The sequence below is a fragment of the Carettochelys insculpta genome, chromosome 14 (genome assembly GCF_033958435.1).
Source record: "Carettochelys insculpta isolate YL-2023 chromosome 14, ASM3395843v1, whole genome shotgun sequence".
Taxonomy (NCBI): domain Eukaryota; kingdom Metazoa; phylum Chordata; order Testudines; family Carettochelyidae; genus Carettochelys; species Carettochelys insculpta.
In genome coordinates, this window is record NC_134150.1 from 5,075,642 (window position 1) to 5,103,018 (window position 27,377).

Sequence of the window (27,377 nt, forward strand, 5' to 3'; positions counted from 1 at the left end):
AGAGAATGCTCCCAGCTGTACCGGGCAGCCTATTAAACTGAAGGCACTTACCGATAAGAATAAAGCCCACTGCTATAACATAGGTCAGCATGTAACCCCTGATTGGCTCATCGTTCTTCCCGTAGCCCTTCCCAAAGAAGCCAATCAGCGGGTAGAGCTGGTCCTTGCACAGGCACTGTGGAAAGAAATACATCACCTCTACTTGACAGGCACTGCAGACTGGTGGTTAGAGCTGAGGATAAGGGACGCAGTGGGAAGTTGAGACTGGGAATCAATTGAACGAGGGCTCAGCTCCAAGCACTTCTACTGCTGCAGGATATAGCCTTGTTTTTGAGTAGACTTACTTCAGATTTACAACAGAGGGAGAAGGGAATTTGGCCCTTCACTCAGAGGGTGTTTACGTTTTCAGAAGCCGTTTGCCCACTCCTGCTAGCTAGGAGGTCCCCTTCACTTTGAAAAAGCCAACTGCAGTAACTCTACTTTCCTCCTAGTGTCAGTGGTAACAGTCCTAGCACAACTGTATTTTGCTGAAGGGACATTGCCGCCACTGATGACACTATGGCAAGGGTAGGAAATGTCACTATTATTATTTTCAATAAACAAAAGCAATGGGCATATTCTGCCTTGCTTCTACTCCTGCAAACCCACTGAAATGAAGCAACCTTCCTGGGAGCAGCCGAGGACAGAACCTGGCCCGTTGGATTACACAAAACCGAGGAAAGCCAAGGAGGAAACATAAAAATCTAGCATGGTGCATCTGTCCCAGCTTGCAGGCAGCACTGCATGGTGGGATCAGGTGGGACTCAGCTCCAGGCAAAAGCCATAGAAGCACCAAGAGTATTATATTAAAGAATATGCCCAGAAAGCTGGTGATTTCCAGCCACACATTGTGGGGCCTAATCATGGTTGTTATTCAGCTTATTATGGAACTCACAGTGCTTATATGCGGTACAAATGCGACCTGCAATTATGGCTCTGAAATCCCAGTGGTGTGCTAGCTTGCTCCAGACTTGTATTTAGTATACACACAGAGACAACACTACAGACTTTTCGTGGTCCCCACGCGTGCCACTATCTCACCTGGAAGACTTTGGGTGCTGACACCAGGCAGGCCAAAGCTGAGGAGAGGGTGGCCCCGAAGATTCCAGCCGTGATTAGGGGTGCAAATCCAGACACCATGCTCATACTCTGCATCAATAACAGAAGGATATGGGCCAAGGCAAGGCTGAAGAGACTTGACATCTTGGGCTCCTGCTCTGAAAGCCTCAGACTCCAACACCAACCACTTAGAGCTCCTCAGGGCACATCCCATTACAGTGAAGCTTGGAGTTATGTGGGGGTTGCATTTCTGCAACCCCTGCATAAATCAAATTTTTGTGCAAGTCGAGGGGAGATGGGAACCAGGCTGCTCCTCTGGGTTTGCTGGAGCCGGGAAACTGTCCAACCTACCAGGGCTGGTCAGTTTCCTGGTTCCCAGAATGTCAGGGAGCTGGGAACCAGGGGGCAGCCTGGTTCCCATCTCCCCACTGCTTGCCGCTTGTGGGACACTGTGTCCCAGCTGGTCAGTTTCCCAGGTCCCGCAAGCAGCGGGGAGCTGGGAATGAGGCAGCAGCCTGGCTCCCAGCTCCTCTCTACTCCTTGAAGCAAGGAAACTAGCCAGGGCTGCTGCCAGGCTCTGCAAGTGGAGGGGAACTGGGGGTCAGGCTGTCGCCTGGTTCCCAGCTCCCTGCCACTCCAGGAACGGGGATACCACTCCTGACAGGGGCAGCAGTCTGACTCGCAGCTGCCGCCCCTCACAGGAGCCGGAAACCGCTCCTGTCAAGGGTGGCAGTCACATTAACCCGAGACGTGTGCAACTTGGATGCGCATATCTCGGGGGTTTACTATACAGCCAAAAACACCCAACGTCAAAAAACCTGATGATGTCAAAGTCAAGCATTCAAAAGACAGTACACGCCCATATTTAGGCTGCCAGTGCAACCTTAACTCGGCCGTCTCTTGCATATCCATGACAATGAAGTCTAATTGCGTGGTCACATGCTCGCTTCCCCCCGACAGGGCCTCACCTTGTTCACATCACAGGATATTCCATGACGTGAATGACATCAGGTTTGTGTGGTGAAGGAGCCTGTAATCTCTAGGGGTATGTCTACACAAGGAGCATTATTCCAAAATAAGCTGTTCAGGAAGAGATATTCTGGAACAGTTTATTTTGAAATAATGCTGCTACACATAAAAATGCATTTCAAAAGAGCACTCAGCTATTTCACAATACAGCATCTACACACACAAAGCCTATTTCAAAATAGACCCATTGGATGCACTGTGAGTTATTTTGAAGTAGACGCTATTCCCTGGCTTAACAGCCCTTATTTCAAAATAGTGATTCTGAAAGAGGCACTATTCCTCGTAGAATGATGTTTGCCTATTTCAAAATAAGCCAACTCCTATTTCAAAATGATTTTGAAATACAATTCTGTTGCATAGATGCTAGCAAAGTTATTCAAAATAACTTTGCTGCATAGACCTACCCTACGACCCCATCTGTGTTTGTTATAAATTACTTTTTAAAAAGGCGGCCAGCAGCAATTCAGATAATGGCCCTACTACCCTCAGAGGCTACAGGCTGCATTGGGCTGTGACTCATATTTCCGCTAGGAAGGACACTAGTGCAAGCCTAACTGATTAAAGCAAAGGAACTGAGGCGGGCAAGGGTTGGGGGTGCTTGCAACCCAGTTTGACCTCCCCCCTGCTGTTGAGAGTCACGGAACCTGGTAATAATTGCTGAGTCCGTAATGACAGCTCTGCTTCTGAGCACACTCTGTGAAGTTCCACCCATAGCTGCAGGCAAGTCCTTCGCAGCCCAGAGAGCCAATGGGAATGGAGTCATTCAAGATCCCGGAGGCATCACGTACCACGCAAGCACCTAGAAGGGAACAGTTCCCATTCACTTCCCATCTGTCTTTTCCAACGTGGCACATGATGCCCAGATGTCTCTAACCAACGTCCCTGTATAATCTTGAGTGTGTGTTACAGGTGGCCTTCTGTGCCTGCTCCACAGATGAAATAAGTCTGTCGGAGAGCCCATCTAGGGAACGTCTACACTACAGAGGTGTTCTGGAATAGCTTATTCTGGAGTTATTATTCCAAAATACGCTATTTTGGAATAACGCATCCACACTACAGGGAAGCCCCAACACCAGCAAAACTTATTCTGAAAAAGTGTGTTCACACACAGTAGAGCCTAATCCAAATACTATGTTTGCACAGCAGTGTTATTTTGGAATAAGCTGGGCTGGGGAAGCCCTGCAGCCTTTTGGGGGGTGAGGGGTGCCCCACAGCCCTGCTGCTGGGAGCTGGCTGGGGCGCAGAGCCGCAGCTGCGGGGACTCTGGCTAGGGTTGGGGGAAACTGGCAGCCCCCTGGCAGAGAACCAGCTTCAGTGTGGAGCCTGTCTGGCAGCCTGTGGCCACAGGACCTAAGGGGTAGGGGAGGCCTGCAGCAGGGAGTTGGCTGGGCACTGAGCCCCACTGGCAGCCCTGCAACCACGGGGACCCCGACAGAGGGGCCCCCTCCCTCCCAGCAGCCACGCTGACCTCCCCTCATCCAGCAAATCTCTTCATTTGGGACCATTCAGATCCCAAGGGTGCCATGTGATGGAGGTACAACCTATATTTAACTCCCCTCTGCTCTGCTCTCCTTCTGGTACCCAGAATAAGAATGGACACCTGACCTATGCTGAATGAAGATGGCCTTTGCCCAAGAACACTTCATCGTATGTCACTTCTTCACCATGTGCATCCCCGTTGCTTACCGATTGTAGCAGAAATAACCAGATAGGATACTGTTGTCCAGAAAATTGCCATTAAGGTGCCTTTAGGAATGGCTACAGCTGGATCCTAAGCAAAGGAACCGCAGGGTTACACCAGAGCATTGCAGGGACATCACAAAATTATCTCTCATTTTTGCAGCTAAAGGAAGAGAAAACATTCACATACTCATCAACCACAGGGCAGCTTTCAACCTGATATTTGTATTATCCAGAGTCTGAATTTCTTAACCTGCTGGGCACTCTGCAAAGATCACCTTGTCCACATCTACACTACAGAGTTATTTCAAAATATTTCAAAACAGCTATTTTGAAATGTCTTATTTCAAAATAACACAGCTACACACAAAGGCTGCAGCTACCCTGCATTCCGCTTTTGGAAGCGAAATGCAAATGAGTGAGATTGGAAATGTAAATGAAGTGTAGATTTACATGTCTCAAGCCTCATTTACATATTCTTGCATGATCACGCTTTCAGAAGAGGCTTTTCCGGAAGCAAAAGCAGCTGTGCAGACAGACTTCCTTTGAAAACAAACCCTGTTTTCAAAACAACCTTCTTCCTAGGTTGTTTCAGGAAGAAGGGTTCTTTCGAAAACAGGGTTTGTTTTCAAAGGAACCCCATGTATATGGCTGTTTTTGCTTCCAGAAGAGCCTCTTCTGGAAGCACGATCACACTAGGATATGTAAATCCACACTTCATTTGCATTTTCAATCTTGCTCATTTGCATACCTCTTCTGAAAGCGGAATGCAGTATAGCCGCAGCCAAAATGTATTTCAGTATAGCACCTGACTATTTTGAAATGGCATGTTTGGACGCATAGCACTATTTCAAAATAGCGCCATTGGATGCCATTATGGCATATTTCAAAATAGCGCTATTCTGGCTGTGTTTACCCTAGCATTGCACTTTCAAAAAAGGCATGCAAGTGAGGAAATTGAAAATGCAAATGCAGTGCAGATTTACATATCTGGTGCCTCATTTGCATATTCTTTTGAAAGAAGAAAAGCAGTGTAGATGTAGCTCTTTAGAAGGTAAACCCCATCTTTGGAAGAACCCTTCTTCACCAAAAAAAGAAAAAAAAATGGGAAGAAGGATTCTTTCGAAAATGGGGGTTTACTTTCGAAAGAGCTGTGTCCACACTGCTTTTTTTCTTTCAAAAGAAACTCTTTCAAAGTGGAATATGCAAATGATGCACCAGATATGTAAAACTACACCTCATTTGCATTTCCTATTTCCTCATTTGTATGCCTCTTTCAAAAGTGCTATGCTAGTGTAGAGACAGCCTCTGTGATTTAACAGTGCCTATTTTGAAATAGCAATTTTAAAACAGGCAGTTATTTCTCCTGCAGTGAGGCTTACCCATTTAGAAATACCATACTGCTATTTGAAATGTATTTCAAAATAGTGTGAGCATAGTGTAGATGCTCGCAAAGTTATTTTGAAATAACTCTGTAGTGTAGACATAGGTCTTCCTTGTTAGGTGTTTGGAGACTAAGTGGTATTGAGAGGCTGGTGTGTTGGAAATCTCAGAGTACATTATACTAGGTGTTGTTTTAATCTATTTAATGTGACAGTGCCAGAGGATCTTGAATGCACTGGCCTTATCTGAGAAGTATTACAAATACCAAGTGATTCTGATTGATAAAGGAACTGGGCTGCCCAATGGTACAGGAGGAGCTAAGGTTTAATGTTAGGTAAGGCTATAAAATCAACTAAACAGATAAAGTTGTCCAGCCTGAAATGAGGATCAAAAGTTCCTGAAATGCCCCTTTAACTGTATGAACAAACCATTACAAAGGAAAGTTGGGAGTTGGGCTATGAAGAATTGGAGTATTGTGTCCTGTTCCGGGTGCCACATTTCGAGAAAGATGTGGAGAAATTGGAGGAGGTCGAGAGAAGAGCAACTAGAATGATTAAAGGTCTAGAGAACGTGAGCCATGAGGGAAGACTGAAAGAACTGGGCTTGTTTAGTTTAGAAAAGAGAAGACAGAGAGGGGACATGATAGCAGTTTTCAAGTTACAAGGAGAAGGGAGAAAAGTTGATCTTCTTGGACTCTGAAGAAAGGAGAAGCAGCAATGGTCTTAAATTGCAGCAAGGGAGGTGTAGGTTGGACGTCAGGTAAAATTTCTTAACTGTAATGGTGGTTAAACATTGGAATAAATTGCCTGAAGAGGTTGTGGAATCTCCATCACTGGAGATATTTAAAAGCAGGTTGGACAGACATCTGTCAGGGATGGTCTAGATGGTACTTGGTCTTTACGTGAGGGCAGGGGATTGGATATGAAGACCTCTTGAGGTCCCTCCAGTTCTAGTTTTTTATGATTCTATGAAGCCTGTATGCATTGATACACTTTGCTGCTCTTGTCTTTAAAAAGCACCTCCTCTTTAAGGAGAGCTGTGATTCCATATGTTATACAACCCAAAACCTTGGATTCAAGCCCCCTGAGAAACTTTGGAGTGTTCTGAATGCCAGTCCAGGTTAACACACTGGGCCCACCTACAACTGATTAAATTTGGAGGATTAGCAAAAACTCGTTGATATTTGTTTGGGGTGGAAAATGAGCTGGGACTCTCCTAAACCTGTGGTCTTTGGAGAGATTTCTGATCATTCCTAATCTGTGACTAGATGAACACTTCTGCAGAACAGGCTTCCTTTCATGTTTTTTGGTACTCATGTCCCAGGTAGATAGGGCAGAGACCCATGGAAATGAAGAAACAAAGTTTATCAAGCTTTCTCTAACCTCTAAGGTTTGTCAAAATCTATTCAACCATACATAAGCAATAAATATAGGCAGCCAAGTACAGCTTGAACCTCTCTAATCCACAACTCTCTCATCTGGCATGATTTTAGTTAGCTGGATGACCCCTTATCATGGGTGTGGCCACGTTTCCCATGGTCCCATAAAATTTGTTTTTAGCCACCAATCCTGGCTCTGAGTATTCTGAGCTGTTCTGTCGCTATAATTTACCTCTAAATGTCTTCTGAGAGCCTGGTGAGTGATAGAAGTGTTGGTAACGTGCTAGATAATATTGATCTCCCATGGTCTGGCAAATTCTCTCATCCACCACTGATCAGGTCCCCGAGGGTGCTGGATTAGAGGGGTTCAGGCTGTATTATTTCTATTCTATTTAGAGTCTTGTAGTGCATTCATCGCTATGCAAGCTAATGTTTTAATCCTTCAAGAGACTTTGGGCATTAGACTACTGAAGTGGTGTCGCTGGGTGATGGAGGCAGCACAGCCAGAGCAGCTTGATGGAGCAGGACCTAAGACTCTATTGAGTAAAGCTAGAGGGAAATTCAGTAAAAAGTTCATGAACGCTTTTTGGAATTCTGCGTTAAAATTAAAAAAGAGTCAACCAGTTCTGTCGCTGGTCAAAAAATTAATGAAACATTTCTGTTGTGCTTTTTAAAATTATTTTTACAATTTGTTCAGAATTTGGATAATTTTTTTAAATAAAAATATTTGGGCTAGCTCTAAAACAGAGATAGATGAGAAAACTTTCCAGATAAAATGGGACCTGGATCCAGACTCTGCCTGGTCTCGAATTTACAATTCAAAAGCCAATCAAGGAAGTTTGCCAACTCCAGAGTTTGCCCATTTCTGACACATACAGCTCGATCAGTACAGCCCGCCTGTCATACACAACCTGTATGATTCTGTTGGCCAAGAGTAATAAAAACCTACCTTCAAATCACCTGAAATGTTGGCCCCAGCCAAGATGCCTGTTGCTGAGGGAAAGAAAATGGAAAACAAACCAAAGAAGGTGCCATCGGGTCCACGCCAATTTGGCACAAAGTTCTGAGCAAAAATATCAGCTGGAAGGGAAAGTATTTTTCAGTCAGTTCCAGTCGACACAATTATTTTAATCACATTTCTTTCATTTTAAAAACAATAATTGAAACAGTAGCCAGAGAGACAAACTGCTATTGAGATGCAACCTGGCAGTGTTCTCATGTGATTTATATAGCAACCTAAAATGTTCTGAATGCTTTGTTGTCTTAAAGCAGGATCAGAGTCTACAATCTAAAACACTGATTATGCAAGCAGCTCAGTAGTTTTGCTTATGCTTCTATCCAGATTTTTAAAGGTATTTGAAAGCTGGGCGTATGTTATTTAGGTGGCTAAATTCCATTTTCAAAATTGACCTAGGAGCCTAAATACCTTTACAAATTCAGACCCGGATTCCTGTGAGGATGTACGGGTCTGCTCAGGCCAATCTGATTGTGGAGTCAAGGTCTACACAGACAACACAAAGTCTAAAGAGAGCTGGGAAAGGGTGTGTCAGGAGCTAATTTCTGGTTTGCTATTTTTACTCCTCAGTCCATTATAGGATCAGACCTTAAAGTGGACTGGGGAAATCCAAATTAAAGATGCTTTTATGTGTAAAAAAACATATTCTGCCTGTGCCTGTCTGGAAATTTAGCTCCCGGCGCTTGGAATTATTCAGGCAGGAATGGGGTCACTCACTATTTAAAAGAGAAGCATCTCATCATGGCCTTAATTATCACAGCTTTTTCATCCATCCATCCATCAAGCTCTCTCAGTGGTAAGCCCAATTTCTGGGCATTTTGTGTGACAATGACAAATAGACAAGTTCAGCCAATTCATTTTGATCTTTTAATGTCAAAGATTAAAGGATCATTGTAACAGGGTCCACCTGCTCGTGAATGCCCCTCTGCAGCCCAGGGTACACATAAGGTCTTATCTGGTTGTCTTCAAGGTTCTGAGGGTGTGATCTAACTAGCCCTCTCCAGAGTACTGTCAGTTCCTATATCAGGCTTGTTGCCAGTCTTTGGACAGAGGGCCTGGGCCTTGCCCAGGTCTAGATTCAGCTCACACTCGGAGCTGTCCATAGTGCTGATGGTCTGCCAGTCAGTATATGGACCTGCCTGGGTCAAGCTCCTATGAGGAACTGCCAGGCCCTACCCCAGCAGCTTTTTATTACTGGGCTGATGGATCCTGATTGTCTACCACAGAGACAGGCACTCTGTCCTGCCTGGAGGGCCTCTTTTCTGTTCCTCTCGCTGAGATGGGGTGTGGCAAGGCCTCTGGCCTCCTGTAAGGGACATCAGGGCTTAGTCCACCCCATCACCATCATTAAGAAAATTGTCAGCATAAATTATCCTCAGGAGTGAGGACACCTCCGGCCTGATATTCCAAAATGCAGAGCAGCCACTATTCCATTTGAAATGAATGGGATCTATGGGTGCTGGACCCCCGTGAAAATGAAGCTTATGCAGTGCTTGTATGCTTGGTAGATGACAACCACAATACTTCTAGGATCACCCGGGTCACTTTTTACTCAGAGCAAGGATCCTACGGGGTCTGTGTGCATACTTGGCTGGGTTCCTCACCCATCACACAGGTTAGCTAGGTCCATCCCAGACATGCTGCTGGACCAGTCACTTGTCTGTCCCTGGATGTAGGCCTTCGTGGGCCTCCAGCATCTTGCAAACATTCAGCAGAACAATCAATAAAGTGTCATTGTCTTCCAGGAAGCCTTTTCACTACCATACAGGTCTTACTCAGACTACGCATACCGGTGTGGATGCTTAATATGAAAGACTATTTTCCTTGCAGGCATATCACAGATCTGCACAAGATACATTTCCATTGAATGCTGCCCTACTGTAGATTAATCATCACCAGCTAGGACCTTGAGAACAAAATGACTACATGGAGACATTCATTTATGTTCCTTTGTTCATAAAGAATAATCATGCTGGTACAGAAGAACCAACTCGTTCTCATCCACAAAGAAATGACCAGGCCATACCCACCAAAATGGAACAGCAGAGATTGTGGCGAGATCTCAGAGCACCAAGATTTCCTCATTTTGCACACGTACCAAAGAATATTTACTAGTGCACTCTGACAATTAAAAATTCTGTGGAACTGAGAACTCTGGTGCTACCTTAACTGTGGTGGCATTTCCATTCCACCATCATCATTAGAGACAAACACCAGTTGACAAAGTAAATGAATACACTGAAGATACATTCTAGCAGGCTTGTGTACATATCTGGTCCCCATCCCCTTAGTACACAAATGCCTCACAATCTTTTCTATCTTTATTCTCCCGACCCAGCTGTGTAGTACAGAACTCTGTTATTTCCATTGTCCAGGTGGATAACTGAGGCTATGTCTACATTAGCCCGGAAGATCAACCCTTAGTGGGTCAATCTTCTGGGGTTTGATTTCACACATCTGGTACGGATGAACAAAGTTGACCTCTCAGGGGTCACAGGTGACCCTTGTACTCCTTGCAAGATGCAAAGAGTAAGGGAGGTCAGTGGGAGAAACTCTCCCATCGACCTTCTTCAGTGAGGACAGCCAGGTAAGTCGATTGCAGATATGTCAATTCTAGCTGTGTAGTTGCCGTAGCTGGCACTGCATATCTGCGATCATCTTTCTTTCCCTAGCATAGACATAGCCTGAAGCACAGAGACAGTTGCCATATGTCATGTGGGAAGTCTGCTGCTGAGCAAGGAATTGAACCTGACTTTCCCACTCCCAGGCTGCCTCCATAATCACTGGACCATCCTTCCATTGGAGGATGCACTTGTCTTTTTTTTTTTTTTTTTTTTTTGCCGTTTGCTTAATTGCACATTGTAGTCATTCACGAGCGTTCCCCCAAACTGCTGCCTCTGGGACCTACCTCGGTAACTGAAGAATCCTTTTGCCTGTTTCTCCTCAGAGGCTGGAATCACCGTCCCCACTATGTAATTTAGGAAGGAAATCATGATGACTATGAAGAACAGCACCTGTGCCTGAGACACCAAAAGAATCCAGCTAAACAATCTGCTCTTTAGGTACCTGCTGCAAACTCTACACGTTTTATAGTGAACCATACAGGTGGGCATCTCCTACTTAAGTTTAACCCATCTCCCAACTGGGAAGCTGCAAACAGGCTCTCCTGAAGGAATATTCTGCCATCTGACTGGGAGGGGTAGGGTTAGGGTTAGTCACCTGTGCATACCTCCCAAACTGCAGTACTGCTCTATATACCCTAATATTAGTTGGTGCAAAGAAGCAACACATGCTGTGTCCTCCCCCCAACCTCTCTTCTGTACCCTGCTTCTTACAATATTGGGAACAGAGGGATCTCATCCAACCCCACGGGCTAAGCTAAGCATCAGTTTTAGGTAGACCTGTCCTACAAGATGCAGTGTGAGTCTTGAGATGTGCCTAGCACTTTCTCCTCTGTTTGCCTGTCTCTCTAGGTTTCTTTAGCCTGCTGGATTTTGTGGCCAGTTAAAGGACACAAATAGAACCTGCAGCATCTGAATGAACGAATGAACAAGACTAAGGCTATGTCTACACTAGGCAAAGTAAGTTGACTGCAAATACACAATTCTAGCTACAGCAGTTTGTAGCTAGAATCAACGTATCTATGCTTGGCTTACTGACTGTCCCTACTGAAGAAGGTCAGTGGGAAAGTGTCTTCCACTGATCTCCATTACTCCTTGCGTCTTCCTATCAGACACAGGAAATTGAGCCCCGGAAGATTACCCCTGAGTAGGTTGATCTTCTGGGCTAGTGTAGACTTAGCCAAAGAGTAACGCTATGGCAACAAGTTGATAAGGTTCAAGAGAGATTTTGATATTTGTATGAGTGAGAGCAGTGTCTTCAGTTTCAACAGTCAGAAGAAGATCATAGGTTAGCTGACAATGGTTATGTTTCTGGGAAAGAGCTGGTTACCTGGATGGGTCAGGAAGCATTTTCCTGAGTGATAAGAAACTTGCAGTTAGGTGTGCTATCAGAGGGGTGAAGCAACTGGTGTTGGTTGTTGTTGGAGACAGGATACTGGGCTAAAGGACCAGTGGTGGGTGGTGTTTTGGAAACTCCTGGGTTCATCCTAACAATTGAGACCATTACCTTTGCTTCCCATTCCATTCCAGCCAAGGAAATCCCAAGTAGCACTGTCACTGTGATGACCCCAATGATGCGGATATCATTTGTGGGGTCTACAATGGGCGAGTTATTTTCCTGAGGAAAAGAAGCCCACATTAGCCTTTGCAATTCTAGTAGATGATGGCAGAGTTGACCCTAACCATACAGACAGCACCTGGCTCCTTCTTTTCCTTTCATCTTTCTGTGGTTTTTAATTCCTATTCTTATGGAAACTGAATAGAGAATATAGGGCCTTCTAAAGCCATCATTCATTATACCAACATTCTGCAAGCTAAGTCATTTCACTAGGGGGTTTCTTTAAATCTCGTCTGCCAGGCATTTTTCCAGACCCATATTTTACGTTGAAGTCTTATGGACACACTGTTGATTGTGAATAGTCTCAGAGTCGCCAGTCACAATAAAAACAAGCAGTCCTGTAGCACCTTAAAGACTAACAATTTAATTTATTAGGTAACAAGCATTTGTGAGTAAGACCCACTTCATCAGATTCTGGAGCAAAAATGAGCTCTTCAGTTCTGGGGCTGTGTCATTCCTATGCTCCATACAGTGCTAAGTGAATGGATGGGTCTGTATAGTTTTGGATATGTTAATTATAAGGATCTGTAAAGATATTTACACTTCCTAAATAAGCAGCTTTTAAAAGATATTTAAAAAGTGGATTAATTATAAAACTATTTCCACTTCAAACCAGGTGGAGCATGCTGTATGGTAGAGACCTGAACCAGCAGACATATGAGTGGAACAGCAAGTAGGTCACTGTCATCTCTAACGAGCTTAAGTTCCATGATTGATTGTTGTTGGTTGATTATTAATTATTGGTTATTGATTTGAGTTTTTGTTCCCCCAATCAGTGGCTATAAAAGATTAATTACCAGTTATTTATCAAGTATTGAGTGATAATTTGCTTACGATGGCACATGCAATGGCATATAATTAGCAAAAATTTTCACGTCAGACAATTAGATAGCATTTAGGGGAATGAGGAAGAACAAATACAGATTTTTGGGTACAACTAGATTCCTTGTTGGCCTCGTGGAAGATGAACTTAAATGCTAAAAGTGCTTGCGGATAGGATGAAGGGGACCATACCATGCAACAACTCTGATTCTTTACCTGGAGCAGGTCGCGAACAGTTTCTGCGAAGCCCACCGTGTGCATAGCCACTGCCACAGCATTCGCAAAGGCAAATATGAGACCAATGGAACCCCCCAGCTCTGGTCCAAGGCTTCTTGAGATGAGGAAATACGTGCCACCTAACACATGCCAGACACATTCTACTGTTTAAATACTTCACATGCAGGAGCAACACTGAAGTATCTGAGGTGATCACACACCAAACAATGGGCCCTTAATGACTCTTTGTTCTCCATACAAGTGAATGACAAGTAGGATGCTAGGGCCTGCGTGGCAGATGCCTACTTGTATCCACACATGGTGTGTATAGTGAGTGAAAATGACCCAGGGAGTTAAGATAAGATGTTCAACATTTTAAAGGCAATTTACCAGGATCTGAACATCATAGTTTAGGGAAGTCTGGATCTGGGGTTTGAGCTCAGGCCCATCGCTAATGAAAAGTACTAATTTTGTGCTCATAAAGAATCACTACCTAGAAGAAGGGAAGAGTTTGAAGGGAGACTGGAACAGTGAGTTAAAACTAGACAAGAGCAAACTCATGAGAAATTGGCATGATGGAAATAGGTGTGGCTCAGACAAAGACAGACTGAACCTTTATTTAAAACAGAGGTGGCCAATCCATGGCTCTTGAGCCACTGGTGGCTTAAATGTGGCTTCTGCTTGGACACAGGTGCCCCAGTGCTTGATGAGAGAGACACATGGTGGCAGCAGCAGCGGTGGCTCCAGAGAGTTGCCAGCATAGATTCTGAGCAGAGGACTAGGGTGCCTGGCTCTGGAGGACAGGGTGGGGGATTAGGTTAGAGCGAGGAGCTGGGGGTTCCTGGCTCTGCAGCAGGGCATTGAGCCACATATTATATATTTATTTGTATCTACCTATTATAGATGATAGATAGATAATATGTGTGTCTTTGCATTCTACCCACATGGCTCTTTGCACTCTGACTGTGAGTCTGACTCCCTAACCGGTTGGCCACCCCTAATTTAACACATCAGAGACTGCATATTTTGGTTTTACGCAGGACTGCCCCTCTCAGCCATAGACTCCACCACAAAGCTGTGGGAATGTCCTTGTCTCTCCTTCCAGAATGGGCCCAGGTGCAGAAGAGATGGTGGGGGGTAGCCTGGGGAGATGGTGGCCCAAAGTTCATGAAAGCAGGGAGCTGGGTCTGGGGATCCTGGGGTCCGGAGTCTTTATCACCACTTCTTCCCCATCTCCAAAGACTGGCCCTAAGTGAGAGAGTCTGCCTGGACCTGCCCCACTGGGGATAGCAGGACTGACCAAGACCTCTGCCCCTTCCCCTCCAATGAGAGAGAACATCATCAATGGAGAGACACCAGGATCAGCCAGAACCTCTTCCTCCGCCTCTCCCATAGGAGAGACCAGTGGAGTATGTCAAGTACCAGAATATGAGGGACCTGGAGGAAGCTGGAATGTACAATGAGAGAAAAGTGCCCACAGAAGGAAAATGGGAGCCAAACACTACCTGATTTCACTTTGCCGTTGGTGGAGATGGCAGAGATGGATAAGCCTGTAATGCTTGTCACTGTTACAGACATGAAGATAATCAGCCACGTGAGTGCTGCAGAGAAGAGGAATCATTTTCAATTCGTTGCTTGGTGAAGTAACCACCATCTCTGAGCCTTTCCCATGGTACCTCATTCATTGATCCATTAGTCACCCCCCTCCTCAACCCCCTTTTTTCTGTGATGTCTGTAGGGGCCCATGTCTTCTGCTGAGCCCAGTTTATATACTGCATCTGCTCTGGCCCTATCCCTGTCCCTTCTCCATTGCTGTGCCATAGACACTGAAGCGCAGTTGTTGAAAGGTATTTAAGTGCTGGTGAGCTACATGTTGTTGAAAAACCAACTGATTTCATAGAGTCACAGAATCCAAGGGCTGGAAGAGACCTCATGAGGTCATCAAGTCCTGAACCCTGCCAAAAGCAGGATCAACTCTAACTAAATCATCCCATTCCACTGCCTCTCGAGGCAACGCATTCCAGTGCTTCACCACCCTCCTGGTGAAATAGTTGTTCCTAATTTCCAATCTAGACCTTTCCAACTGCATCTTGAGACCATTGCTCCTTGTTCTGCCATCTGTCACTACTGAGAACAGCCTCTCACCATCCTCTTTAGATCCCCCCTTCAGGAAGTTGAAGGCTGCTATCAAATAACCCCTCAGTCTTCTCTTCTGCAAACTAAACCCCAAATCCCTCAGTCACATGCTTCAGTCCCCCTTGCCCAGTCATTTTCATTGATCTCCTCTGGACCTGCTCCAGTGCATCCACATCCTTTCTATACTGGGGGGGCCCAGGGTTGGATGCAATACTCCAGATGTGGCCTAACCAGTACTGAATAAAGGGGAATAATAACTTATCTAGATGTGCTGGAAATGCTCTCCCTAATGCTACCCAATATGCCTTTAGCCTTCTTGTCTACAAGGACACGCTCTTGACTCATATCTAGCCACCCATCCACTGTAATCTCCCAGGTGCTTTTCTGCTGCACTACACATTACGAGTCGAAATGTTATTTTTAAAAGAGATTGAGGTATTTAGGAGTTAAATCCCTGAGTAAATGGGATTTAGACTCCTAAATGTCCAAATAACTTTAGAAATAATATTTAGGCTCCTAAATCAACTAGGCTTTGCAATAGAGGCAGAGCAACCCCTTGCACAACTTTAAAAATTGGGTCTCAGGACCTCCAGGAAGGGAACGACTGTTTCCATTGTGTCGGTATACTGCCAAACACTCTGCCAGTGCTGACAGTTCTACAGAGTATACCAAATACAATAAAACATTAGAGCAGTGTTTCCCAGTTGGTGTTCCCTGGACCCCTGGGGTTCCGCTGAGTGAAATTAAGGGTTCCACGGTCAGGAGTTGGCAACCTGTGGCTCCGGAGCCATATGTGGCTTTTTAAGGAGCCATCTGTGGCTCCGAACACTGCTGCCACTGACTCCTCTTGTGGCTCCCTGCTCTGCTGCTGCTGAAACAATAGTACTTAATTTAATTGGTTTAACAGCCAGCAGGGCAGTGGGCGGGATACAGCCATTAAACCAATTAAATTTAGTTCCATTATTTCTGCACTGCAGGGCAGGGAGCTGCTTGCTCTGCGGGTGGGGGAAGTGAGCAGGACAGCTTAGGGGATGGGCATCCCTGCCTGCCTTTGCTGGAGCTGTGCAGTCCCGCTGAAAAGGAGGAAGAGGAGTGGGTGGTGGCAGCTGCAGAGGAGCAGTGGTAGTATGTGCAGCTGGAGGAGCTCATTGGCTGAGGCAGGTTAGTCCTGGGAATGTGGGGAGGGGTCAGATTTGAAGCTCAGAGGGGTTAAGCCTGAGGATGGGGGTGGGTTTGGGGCTGAGAAGGATTAAGACTGGCGATGGGGGGCAGGTTTGTGGCTGAGAGGGTTTATTCTGGGGATAGGGGGGCAGGCTTGGGGGCCGAGGGAGGTAGAGCCTGGGAAAGGGGTTCTACAAAATTCTTGCGAGTTTAAAAGGGTTCTGCAGCTAAATAAAATTGGGAACAAATTCTGCCTTAGAGAACGGAATTGCACCTACCAATTCCTGCCTGTGCAGTGATCCAGGGCAATCGCAAATAGAGAATCACACCCCAGATGTTCAACATGCAACGAATCTAGAAGGAAAAAGCAACATTAATCCCATGTGATCATCTACATAACCAACACAACAACAAGAAGTCTTGTAGCACCTATAGACTAACAGACATTTTGGAGCATAAGCTTTCATGAGCAAAGACCCGCTTCATCAGATGCATGAGTGGGGGTGTGGTTTCAGAGGGGTATTTAAAGAAGGGTCCCAGTAAGAGGGAGGGCCAGAGCTGGCAAGGTCTGTTCAGCAAGGTGGAAATGGCCCAGTATCAGCAGTACTTATCAAAAGAGTCAAAAAACAAGTCAGATCAGACGGGGATGTGAGCCTTTGTCAGAGTCTAATGGGGAGCTAGTAGCACCCAGAGCAGAGAAACTGCCTTTGTAAGCTGTGAGCTACTCCCAGTCTCTGTTTAATCCATGGTTAATGGAGTCAAATTTGCAAATAAATTGCAGCTCAGAAATTTCTCTCTCCATTTGATTTTAAAATTTTTTTTGTCTCAGAACTGTCACCCTTAAATCTGCCACTGAGTGTCCAGGGAGACTGAAATGGTCCCCCACAGGCTTCTGCTACAAGACAGGCCTTGCAAGGAAAACAAGCGAACACCACTGACCATCACATACAGCCCCCATCTAAGGCCTCTCCAGCGCATCATCAGTGATCTGCAACCCATCCTGAACAATGATCTTTCACTCTCACAGACCTTGGGAGGCAGGACTGTCCTCGCCTATAGACAGCCTGCCAACCTGAAACAAATCCTCACCAGCAACTACAAATCACAAACCAGTGACTCTCGGCCTGGAACCAGCCCCTGCAACAGTCCTCGCTGCCAACTCTGCTCTCATATCTACACCAGTGACATCATCACAGGACCTAACACCAACTATACCATCAGGGGCTACTTTACCTGCACATCTACTAATATAATATATGCCGTCATGTGCCAGCAATGCCCCACTGCAATTTACATTGGCCATACTGGACAGTCTCTCCACAAGAGAATAAATGGACATAAATCAGACATCAGGAACGGTAATGTACAGAAGCCTTTGGGGGAACACTTCAGTCTCCCTGGACACTCAGTGGCAGATTTAAGGGTGACAGTTCTGAAACAAAGCTACAGACTAACACGGCTACCTCTCTGATACATAACCAACAGTCCATGTGAATAGAGAATGGTGGAATTCCCAGCTCAGACCCCTGGTTCTGCAAATCCAGGCTCTTATCCCCAGTAGTGGCCAATACCAAATACTTGAGATCCTTGAAGTGGAGTGAGTTGCCCACGGGAAAGTTTCCTCCTAACCTCTTCAGTCAAAGTCTGTTTCATGTCCTGAAGCATGCAACTTCATTTCCCTTCTACAAGTTTTTAAATCCTTACAAAGGAGGTCAGTACTATTGTCACCCATTTTACAGGTGGGGAAGCTGAGGCTTGGGAGTGAATTGTTCACAGCCTCCCAGCAGCAAACCAGAGAATGGGATCCCATTTCAGGAATCCCTCTCCAGTGTTCTGCCCCCCCCCGGGCAGCACTGTCACCCAGAGACCAGTTGTGTTGGAATCCTGCTAGGCTCCTGGCCTCAGTGCTCCATCTGTGTTAAGGCTTGTCTATACTATGGGGAAGATCAACCCATTTGGGGTTGATCTTCCAGAGTTTGATTTCACACATCTGGTAGAGATGTGTGAAATAGAACTATCTGGGATTGACAGTCGACCCCTGTGCTCAACAGTATTGTGAGGTGTAAGGGGGGTTGATGGGAGAAAGTCTCCCATCAAACTCCCTCAGTGAGGATGGCCAGATAAATCGATTGCAGGTAAGTCAGTTCTAGCTATGCAGTTGCCATACCCCAAACAAATATGTCTGACATTGTGCAAAAGTTTTGCATCAAGAAAGCTTATAAGGATGTCTGCCCTTTATATCAATGAAAGAAAGCTATGCACAGTGGTTGCTTCCCTCTCCAGGTTAACAGTTATTTATGCTGAACTTGATAATAAACAAAAGTGTTTTTTACCAGGTATAAAAAGTAGGATTTAAGTGGTTGCAAGTGAAAAGAGTGAGATCAAAGTAAGCTACTAATTAAAACAAACAAAAATGCTTAGGTAGTTCAGTTCCACTAAGAAACTTGTTACATGAAAATTTTTAGCCTGAACAGTTACTTTCATATCTCTTTCACAAGCTAAGCAGCCTCCTAGCTAGGGACAGATGCCTCTCCCTGTTTAGTCGGAGATGTTTCCAGCAGGCATTGTAGGTAATAAGAGGGAGATTTGGCATCTGTGCTATTCTTTGTTCCCCTCACCCCTTACATCCCTTTTGCTCAAAGTGGGAATTCTTTGGGCTTAGCTCAAACTTTTCTCACCTTGAGTGGAAAATTACCAGATCTGAAATGGGTTTCAGCCTCAAGTGGCCTGGACACATGTCTTGCTAGGACCAGCTACAGTTTGGGCTTACAGGACACACAAGGCCATTGACTTGATCACCGAGCAATCCAGGTTCCAGGACATCAGTGATGAGCCTCATTTAGGATGAGTGCATTTAGGATTATAAATGGACCCACACTTCATATTTTAACTTCACATACAAGAATGATACATGCACAAAAATAGGATATTCACAGTCAGCAGATTGTAACAGTAAAATTGATGTTAGAAGAGGTACTTAGTCTGAAGTGTCTTTGAGTTTACATACATATCCATAAGCCAATTTTCATAAAGCCAGGTGAGGATCTTAGACAGAAGGCAGCAAAAAAACGGTACAAAACAAAACTTACCATCACCCCTTTCACCCATCCAAATCGGACAGGCTCTCCTTGAGGCTTTTCTCCACCCTCACCACCATCTTCCTCCGTTGCTTCATTATTCAGGCCACTATTTCTCTGGGGCTCATATATGGGATTGTGGAGATGGGTATTGTCCAACTGATGAAAACAGAGATAAATCAATCACTACAGGATGAAGAGGAGGGACAGTAAAAGCGGAAGCCTGGGAAAATATTAGATCTTGCCAATTTTCAGATCCAAGTCAGAAATTTTTCATCCTGAACATCACATCCAGAGGTAAGCAGGACTGTTGTGCTAACGAGATTTGTCTGGGCAGGAAATGACTCTCATTTCATTTCTGCAAAACAAAAAGCAGTCAAGTAGCACTTTAAAGACTAGCAAAATAGTTTATTAGGTGAGCTTTCGTGGGACAGACCCACTTCTTCAGACCATAGCCAGACCAGAACAGACTCAATATTTAAGACACAGAGAACCAAAAACAGTAAGCAAGGAGGACAAATCAGAAAAAGATAATCAAGGTGAGCAAATCAGAGAGTGGAGGGGTAGGGGGGAAGATCAAGAATTAGATTGAGCCAAGTGTGCAGACGAGCCCCTATAGTGACTCACTAAAAAAATATTGCTTTTTGTTTTGATAGTGTGTAGACTAGCATGGCTTACTCTCTGTTACTATTCATTTCTGCACAGCACGGAGCACCAGGTAATCCCAATTTCAGTTCACATCACCATTATAGAACTTACTAATAACACCCACAAGTAGACACACACTCTTGCTGCTTCTTAAAATACTGTAAGTGAGAACATGCAATTAACAATGATGCCTGGTTTGTACATAGCACTTTTTCTCAGTAGTGGCAGAGCTGGGGAATGGAGACTTCGGGTTTTTGCTCCACATTTAGATAGTATTTGCACAGTGCTGTAAAATATTAGGAACCATGAAAGAGATTTTTTTTTTGTTTACAATCAGTCTGTTTTAAGAACTGACCTGGCTCCCCATCACTGTGGGATCTGGGCACCTCACAATCATTAATGCATTGATCTTTGCACAATCCAGGGAGACCAGGAAGCACTGTTATCCCCATTCTACACGTGGAGATCAGAGGCACAGAGAGCCGAAAGGCTGGATTTTAAAAGGTATTTGAGTGCTTAAAAATGCAGGTGATTTCCGTGAGGTGTCTGGGTGCTTTTGAAAACCCCCATGAGTAAACAGAGGTTGAATGACTCTTGTCTGGCACCCTTGGGACTGTGCTGGTGCCGGATGAGAGAATTTGCTGGACTGAGGTCAATATTCTCTAGCACATTACCAACGCTTCCACTGCTTACTGGGATCTTAGAAGACATTTAGAGGGTAAATTACAGCTAAATAACAGGACAGAATACTGAGTGTCAGGAGAGGTGACTGTAAACAAATATTATGGGACCACAGGAAACTTGGCCACACCCATGATAAATGGCCATCCGAGTAACTAAAATCATGCTGGATTATGGATGTTGACGGAGGATTAGCGGTTCAACCTACATTTGTCTCTTCAGTTGCTGAAATACTTGAAAAAACCCTGTCCATTAGTAAAGATGGCAAAATGCATGGGAAAAATACTGAGTTCAGAGTGTGCTTCAGAAGGTTTTTCTCATCAGTGCTGTCATGACAACACAAATGTCAGTGTCAAAAAGAAGAAGCTCCAGGAGCGTGTTAATTACAGAGTGCAGAGAAACTAGTCTGTCCATGGAATGTTGAGACCTCTAGAATCATAGAATTCTAGGGCTGGAAGGGACTTCAGGAGGTCATCTAGCCCAGCCCCCTGCCTAAAGCAGGATCAACCCCATCTAAATCATCCCAGCCATGACTATGTCAAGCTGGGACTTTAAAACCTCTAGGGATGGAGATTCCACCACCTCTCTAGGCGGTGCATTCCAGTGTTTCACCATCCTCCTTGTGAAGTATTTTTTCCTAATATCCAACCTACTCCTCTCCTTCTGTAACTTCAGACCATTAGTCCTTGTTCTGCCATCTGTCACCATTGAGAACAGTCTCTCTCCATCCTCTTTAGATACCCCCTTTCAGAAAGGTGAAGACTGCTATTAAATTGCCCCTCAGTCTTCTCTTCTGCAAACTAAATAAGCCCAGGTCTCTCAGTCTCTCCTCATAGGTCATGTGCTCCAGACCCCTAATAATTTTCGTTGTCCTCTGCTGAACTCTCTCCAATGCATTCACATCCTTTCTATACTGGGGGGCCCAGAATTGGACACAGTACACCAGATGAGGTCTCATCAGTGCCAAGGAGAGGGGAATAACAGCTTCTTTAGATCTGCTGGAAATGCTTCTCGTAATGCATCCCAATATGCCATTACCTTCTTTGCTACAAGGGCACACTGTTGACTCATATCTAGCCTCTCACCCACTGTAATCCCCAGCAGCTGCACTGCTACTTAGCCAGTGGTCCCCAGCCTGTAACAATGTTTCGGATTCTTCCATCCCAAGTGCAGGACTTTACACTTCCCCTTGTTGAACCTCATCACATTTTTTGGCCCGATTCTCCAATTTGGCTAGGTCACTCTGGACCCTGTCTCTACCCTCCCATGTATCAACCTGCCCCCCCCCAATTTAGTGTCAGCTGCAAATTTGCTGACAGTGCAATGCATCCCCTCATGCAGGTCATTAATAAAGATGCTGCACAGTGCTGGCCCTAGAACTGATCCTTGGGGCACTCCACTTGAAACTGACTGCCAGCCAGACGCTGACTTCCTCTAATGGAGCTCCATCAATGGACTGCAAAAGACCTCGAAGGGAGGGGACCTGTAACCCTTCCAAAACAACAGAAATGTCCTGTAGCGCCTTAGAGACCAACAGATTATTAGGCCATAGTCTTCCATGGGTGGATTTTAATCACAAAAGCTTATGCCTTCACAATTCTGATAGTTTGCAAAGCACCACAGGACTCCTCATTGTTTTAACAGAGACAGATTAACACAGCTCTCCCTCTGAGATGCTCCTCAGCACCAGAGTGACTCTCATCAGGCCTTTTCACACACCACTGAAGTCCTTTACTGCTGCGTGCTGCTGGGGCAACCCTCCCAAATAGTGCGAGCAAGAGAACTTGAAACACCTGGTTTGAAATGACTGAGACTCCATGAGCACTTTCTTAAGAATTACGGCAACAGAGAAGGCTGTCCTGGGTTGGGATGCAGCTAGATACCCATAAGAACAGGGATATAATAGACCATGAAGATTTCTTCCTCCTTCCGGCAGCTATCCAGATAAGGGGGTCTGATAGTTGGGGCAGGTTCAGGAAAATGGGCATTCTGTTTGTAGGCTAAATACAGGACTTGAGTCTCTAGGTTCATCAAGCTGGGAACTTTCAGCAGTGCTAATTTCACTTGAAAAATAAAACCTACATGCACACCCGTTTGCTACAATGTAAAGGTAAATGAGCATAGCTGTTGAGAGAGGCTTCAACGATCTTCTTTTTACCCCTCCAGGAAATGAAAGGAAGGAAACCTAACCCCATACTGTGGTTTACAATGTGGATTCATGGGCAGTGATCTTAGACCTGGTTTTGTTAGGAAGCAACTTGAGTTCTGCAACTCCCTTGGCAGGCTATTCCCTCTTCTTTGTTTACTTCAGTTTACACAAATGCTAAAAAAGAGTCACTTAGGTACATGTTATTGGCACAACTTATAAATCCATCCTAACCCAATTACAATTTTACCATAGCCCCGCCTTGTCATGCTTGGAGGGAAAAGGTGCTCCAAAGAGCATTGGGCATGGGATATTTCATTATTCAGCGCTGGTGAGGCCACATCTCGAGTATTGCATTCACTTCTGTGCCCCACACTGTGCAGAATAGAAAGGATTTGGATGCATTGGAGAGGGTCCAGGGGAGGGCAATCAAAATGATTAGGTGCCTGCAGCATATGACCTACAAGGAGAGGCTGAGGGATTTGGGCTTATTTAACGTGCAGAAGAGAGGTGTGAGGGACAATTTGACAGCAGCCTTCAACTTCCTGAAAGGGGTTTCTAAAGAGGATGAAGAGAGGCTGTTCTCAGTAGTGACAGATGGCAGAACAAGAAGCAGTGGTCTCAAGTTACAGTGGGGAAGGTCTAGGTTGGATATTCGGAAAAAATATTTCATGAGTAGGGTAGTGAAGCACTGGAATGTGTTACCTAGAGAGGTGGTGGAATCTCTATCCCTAGAGATTTTTAAGTCCCAGCTTGACATAGTCCTGGCTGGGAAGATTTAGTTGGGGTTGATCCTGCTTTGGACAGTGGAGCTGGACTCGATGACCTCCTGAGGTCCCTTCCAGCCCTAGGGTTTTATGATTCCATATTTTGGACCAAAGAGGGGCAGACGCCAAAATTGGAGAGAGACAGATTTCACTGTGTGGGAACATGAAAAAAGCCAGGCCATGTTTTTATCAGAAAGCCAAAAGGGCTTCATCTGCACCTACAGTACAGAGTTGTGTCAAAACTCACAGAGAGTCTCCACACAAAGGCCATTTCTACACAGGCCATTTCCTTTGGAAGTGGCATGCTAATACACGGAGCGAAAGATGCTAATGTGGCATGGATGCAAATCCCCCGCACCTCATTAGCATAACGTCACATGATTTGGAGTCCGGAAGACGGTTCTTCTGGACTCCAAAACGCCGTGTAGAAGCACGGCCCCCAGGGGGGCTTTCTGGAAGGAAGTCCTTCTTCCAGAGGCCCCTTCTTCACGAAAATTTTTGGGAAGAAGGGGCCTCCAGAAGGAGGACTTCCTTCTGGAAGCCCCCCCAGGGCCACACTTCTACACAGTGTTTTGGAGTCTAGAAGAACGGTCTTCCGGACTCCAAATCACGTGATGCTATGCTAATGAGGTGCGGGGAATTTGCATCCATGCCTCATTAGCATCTTTTGCTCCATGTACTAGCATACCACTTCCGAAGGAAGCGACCTGTATAGAAATGGGCAAAATGTGTTTTGTTGACAGTTGGTCAACAAAACTCAGCACTTCTGCAAACCTGCCCCCCACATCCCCAAGCTTAACCCCTCTCAGCCCCAGCCTGCCCCTGCCATCCCCTGGATTAATTCGCCTCAGCCAACAAGCTCCTCCCACTGCATGCGCTGGCACTCCTCTGCCTCCTTCTCAGCGGGGCTGCATTGCATCAGCAGGGGCAGACTTGGCCACCCCTTCCCCAGCTCGCCTGTGGACTTAGCATTTCCCCCACCTGCTGCATGGGTGGCTCCCTGCCCTGCCACTACTGAAGTAATGGAACTAAATTTAATTGGTTTAAAGGCTGGATCTCTCCCACTGTCCTGCCAGCTATTAAACCAATTCAGTTTAGGTCTATTGTTTCAGCAACAGCAGGGCAGGGAGCCGCAACTGACTCCTTAAATAGCTGCATGTGGTACTGGAGCCACAGGCTGCAGACCTCTGCATAAAGACCAGCCATACTGGAACTGACTAAAGGTCCGTCTAGGCTAATATCCTGTCTCCTGACAGTGGCCAATGCCTGATGTCCCAGAGGGAGCGAACTGAACAGGTAATCATTGAGTGATCCCTGTCCTGTCCTCCATGCAATTTCAGCCTTCAACTTCCTGAAAGGGGGCTCTGAAGAGGATGGAGAGAGACTGTTCTCAGTGGTGACAGATGACAGAACAAGGAGCAATGGTCTGAAGTTACAGAGGGAGAGGGGTAAGTTGGCTATTAGGAAAAATTATTTCACCTAGAGGGTGGTAAAGTGCTGGAATGTGTTACCGAGAGAGGTGGTGGAATCTCCATCCCTAGAGGCTTTTATGTCCCAGCTTGATATAGTCCTGGCTGGGATAATTTAGATGGGGTTGATCCTCCTGTGGGCAGGGGGCTGGACTTGAGCTCCTAGGTCCCTTCCAGCCTTAGAATTCTATGATTCATTTCCAGCCTCTGACAAACAGAGGCGAGGGACACCATTCCTACCTATCCTGGCTAATAGCCATTAATGGACCTAAACTCCATGAATTTGTCTAGTTTAGTGAATCTTTCTATGACCTGTGTGTGCAGTAGGCTCATTTCAAAGTCTGTTTCTTCTGAAGGGACTGCAATAGGTACACCAAGAGCATTTTCTACACACAAACTACAGCAGGGCTCAAATAAATCAGTGCTAGAGGCAGTCCTGCTATATGACTTACCTTCAGGAAAGAATGTAGATCTGCCAGAGTAGGCCTAACTTTATTGGCTTCCCCAGCCACCTTCGTGTTGGCATAATGTTCATAAGTAGGCACAACATCCACGGTGTTGTAGCCAAAGGTCCTCATGTAGAAAGTGCTGCTGTGGGTGAGATGGCTGGGATGGATCGGGTCACAGGTGGCAGCATCTGGCTGTCCGTAGTGAGGGTTGCTGCTGTCCTCGGTGCTGATCAGGGTGCTAATGGTGAACCTGCCACTAGAGTGGGCTGAGTCAAGAGTTAATTCTGTGACTGGCAACTCTGCCATTTCTTCCCGGCTCGTCTCTCTGCCTGGGTCTCTCGTGGTCAAGGGATGATGGGGCTGTGATGCTATAGGCAGCACACTGGAGAGTATGGAGACTTTATACACAGTGAAACCAGACCGAACCAACTGGCCTCCCACTTAATCAATTACTCACAGGGAAAACTAATTGGCTTGAACCACCCAGAGCTGGTCATGGAAAAGAATAGCCTGAAGGTATCAAAATGCCTGTTACTAGAATCACTGCCTCCTAGTGACTGATCGGAGCTGCGATAACAGGTCAAAGATTAAGTCCCAAGGACAGATCAGTGAGGGAATGCGGAGTTCTGTTTCCCCTGCAGCCTAGCCAGGTACATTCTGTTCCCACTACAACTTACCTAAAACCACAAAACAACACATCTGTCTCAGGGCTATTACTGAGCCTGAATAGCCTCTGTAAAATGGCTGTGGAGGAGGGACAGTGGTATTTCCTTGTCACCACCCACCCTACTCAGAGACTTTGAGGTAGAGCTGCTGAGTTTAAGCCTGTAATTCAGGAATCAGATAAAAACAAAAAGCAGTCAAGTAGCACTTTAAAGACTAGTAAAATAGTTTATTAGGTGAGCTTTCGTGGGACAGACCCACTTCTTCAGACCATAGCCAGACCAGAACAGACTCAATATTTAAGGCACAGAGAACCAACAACAGTAATCAAGGAGGACAAATCAGAAAAAGATAATCGAGGTGAGCAAATCAGAGAGTGGAGGGGTGGCGGGGGGAAGATCAAGAATTAGATTGAGCCAAGTATGCAGACGAGCCCCTATAGTGGCTCAGAAAGTTCCCATCACAATTTAAACCATGTGCTAATGTGCCGAATTTGAATATAAAAGCCAGCTCGGCTGCTTCTCTTTCCAGAATGGTGCAATAATTCTTCTTCAATAACACACATCCATTTAGGTCATTGACAGAATGCCCCATTCCATTAAAATGTTGACTAACTGGTTTGTAGATCTGGAGTGTTTTGATGTCTGTTTTGTGTCCGTTGACCCTTTGTCTAAGGGAGTTAGAAGTCTGTCCAATATACAAAGCATCTGGGCATTGTTGGCACATGATGGCATATATGATGTTAGTAGAGGAGCATGAGAAAGTGCCGTGATTCTGTGAGTAACCTAGTTAGGTCCAGTGATGGTATTTCTAGAGAAGATATGTGGACAAAGCTGGCAGCGGGCTTTGTTGCAGGGAAAGGTTCCAGGACTGGTATTCCTGGGGTATAGACTGTGGCTGTTAGTGAGGATCCTCATGAGACTGGGAGGTTGTCTGTAGGAGAGAACAGGCATGTCACCCAGGGCCTTCTGGAGTGTGGCATCCTGATTCAGGATAGGTTGTAGGTCTTTAATAATTGGTTGCAGTGGTCTGAGTTGGGGGCTGTAGGTGATGACCAGTGGTGTTCTGTGCTTGGCTTTTTTGGGCCGATCTTGGAGTAGCTGGTCTCTGGGTATTCGTCTGGCCCTGTCGATTTGTTTTTTTATTTCTCCTGGTGGGTAATTCAGGTTTATGAATATTTGGTAAAGTTCTTGTAGTTTTTGGTCTCTGTCAGTTGGATCAGAGCAAATGCGATTGTACCTAAGAGCTTGACTGTAAACAACGGATCTAGTCACGTGTGCAGGATGGAAACTAGAAGGTAAGGTAAGTATAGCGATCAGT

The 27,377-nt window shown here is 45.5% G+C and overlaps 1 protein-coding gene and 1 long non-coding RNA gene across 3 annotated transcripts in view; one reads left to right on the top strand and one right to left on the bottom strand.

Annotated features, from left to right (window-relative positions):
- The window catches only part of LOC142020827 (uncharacterized), a 63,754-nt gene extending 38,826 nt beyond the window's left edge, over positions 1–24,928 (top strand). Inside the window, exons 3-5 of one of the 2 annotated variants that reach the window (XR_012647508.1) lie at positions 19,427–19,531; positions 20,307–20,386; positions 24,817–24,928. This is a non-coding gene — a long non-coding RNA (uncharacterized LOC142020827). The remainder of the gene's footprint in view (positions 1–19,426; positions 19,532–20,306; positions 20,387–24,816) is intronic. The other variant, XR_012647509.1, reaches the window with a different exon arrangement.
- SLC12A3 (solute carrier family 12 member 3) overlaps positions 1–25,753 on the bottom strand; it is a 55,501-nt gene extending 29,748 nt beyond the window's left edge. The window contains exons 1-12 of the mRNA XM_075009040.1: positions 25,398–25,753; positions 19,247–19,393; positions 16,436–16,511; positions 14,366–14,461; positions 12,861–13,000; positions 11,712–11,822; positions 10,492–10,603; positions 7,518–7,648; positions 3,814–3,898; positions 2,772–2,926; positions 1,081–1,188; positions 52–175 (exon numbers count right to left, since the gene is read on the bottom strand). Of these exons, the coding sequence (XP_074865141.1) occupies positions 52–175; positions 1,081–1,188; positions 2,772–2,926; positions 3,814–3,898; positions 7,518–7,648; positions 10,492–10,603; positions 11,712–11,822; positions 12,861–13,000; positions 14,366–14,461; positions 16,436–16,511; positions 19,247–19,393; positions 25,398–25,700 (1,588 nt within the window). The 5' untranslated portion in view covers positions 25,701–25,753. The remainder of the gene's footprint in view (positions 1–51; positions 176–1,080; positions 1,189–2,771; positions 2,927–3,813; positions 3,899–7,517; positions 7,649–10,491; positions 10,604–11,711; positions 11,823–12,860; positions 13,001–14,365; positions 14,462–16,435; positions 16,512–19,246; positions 19,394–25,397) is intronic.
- Between the last annotated feature and the right edge of the window lie 1,624 nt (positions 25,754–27,377).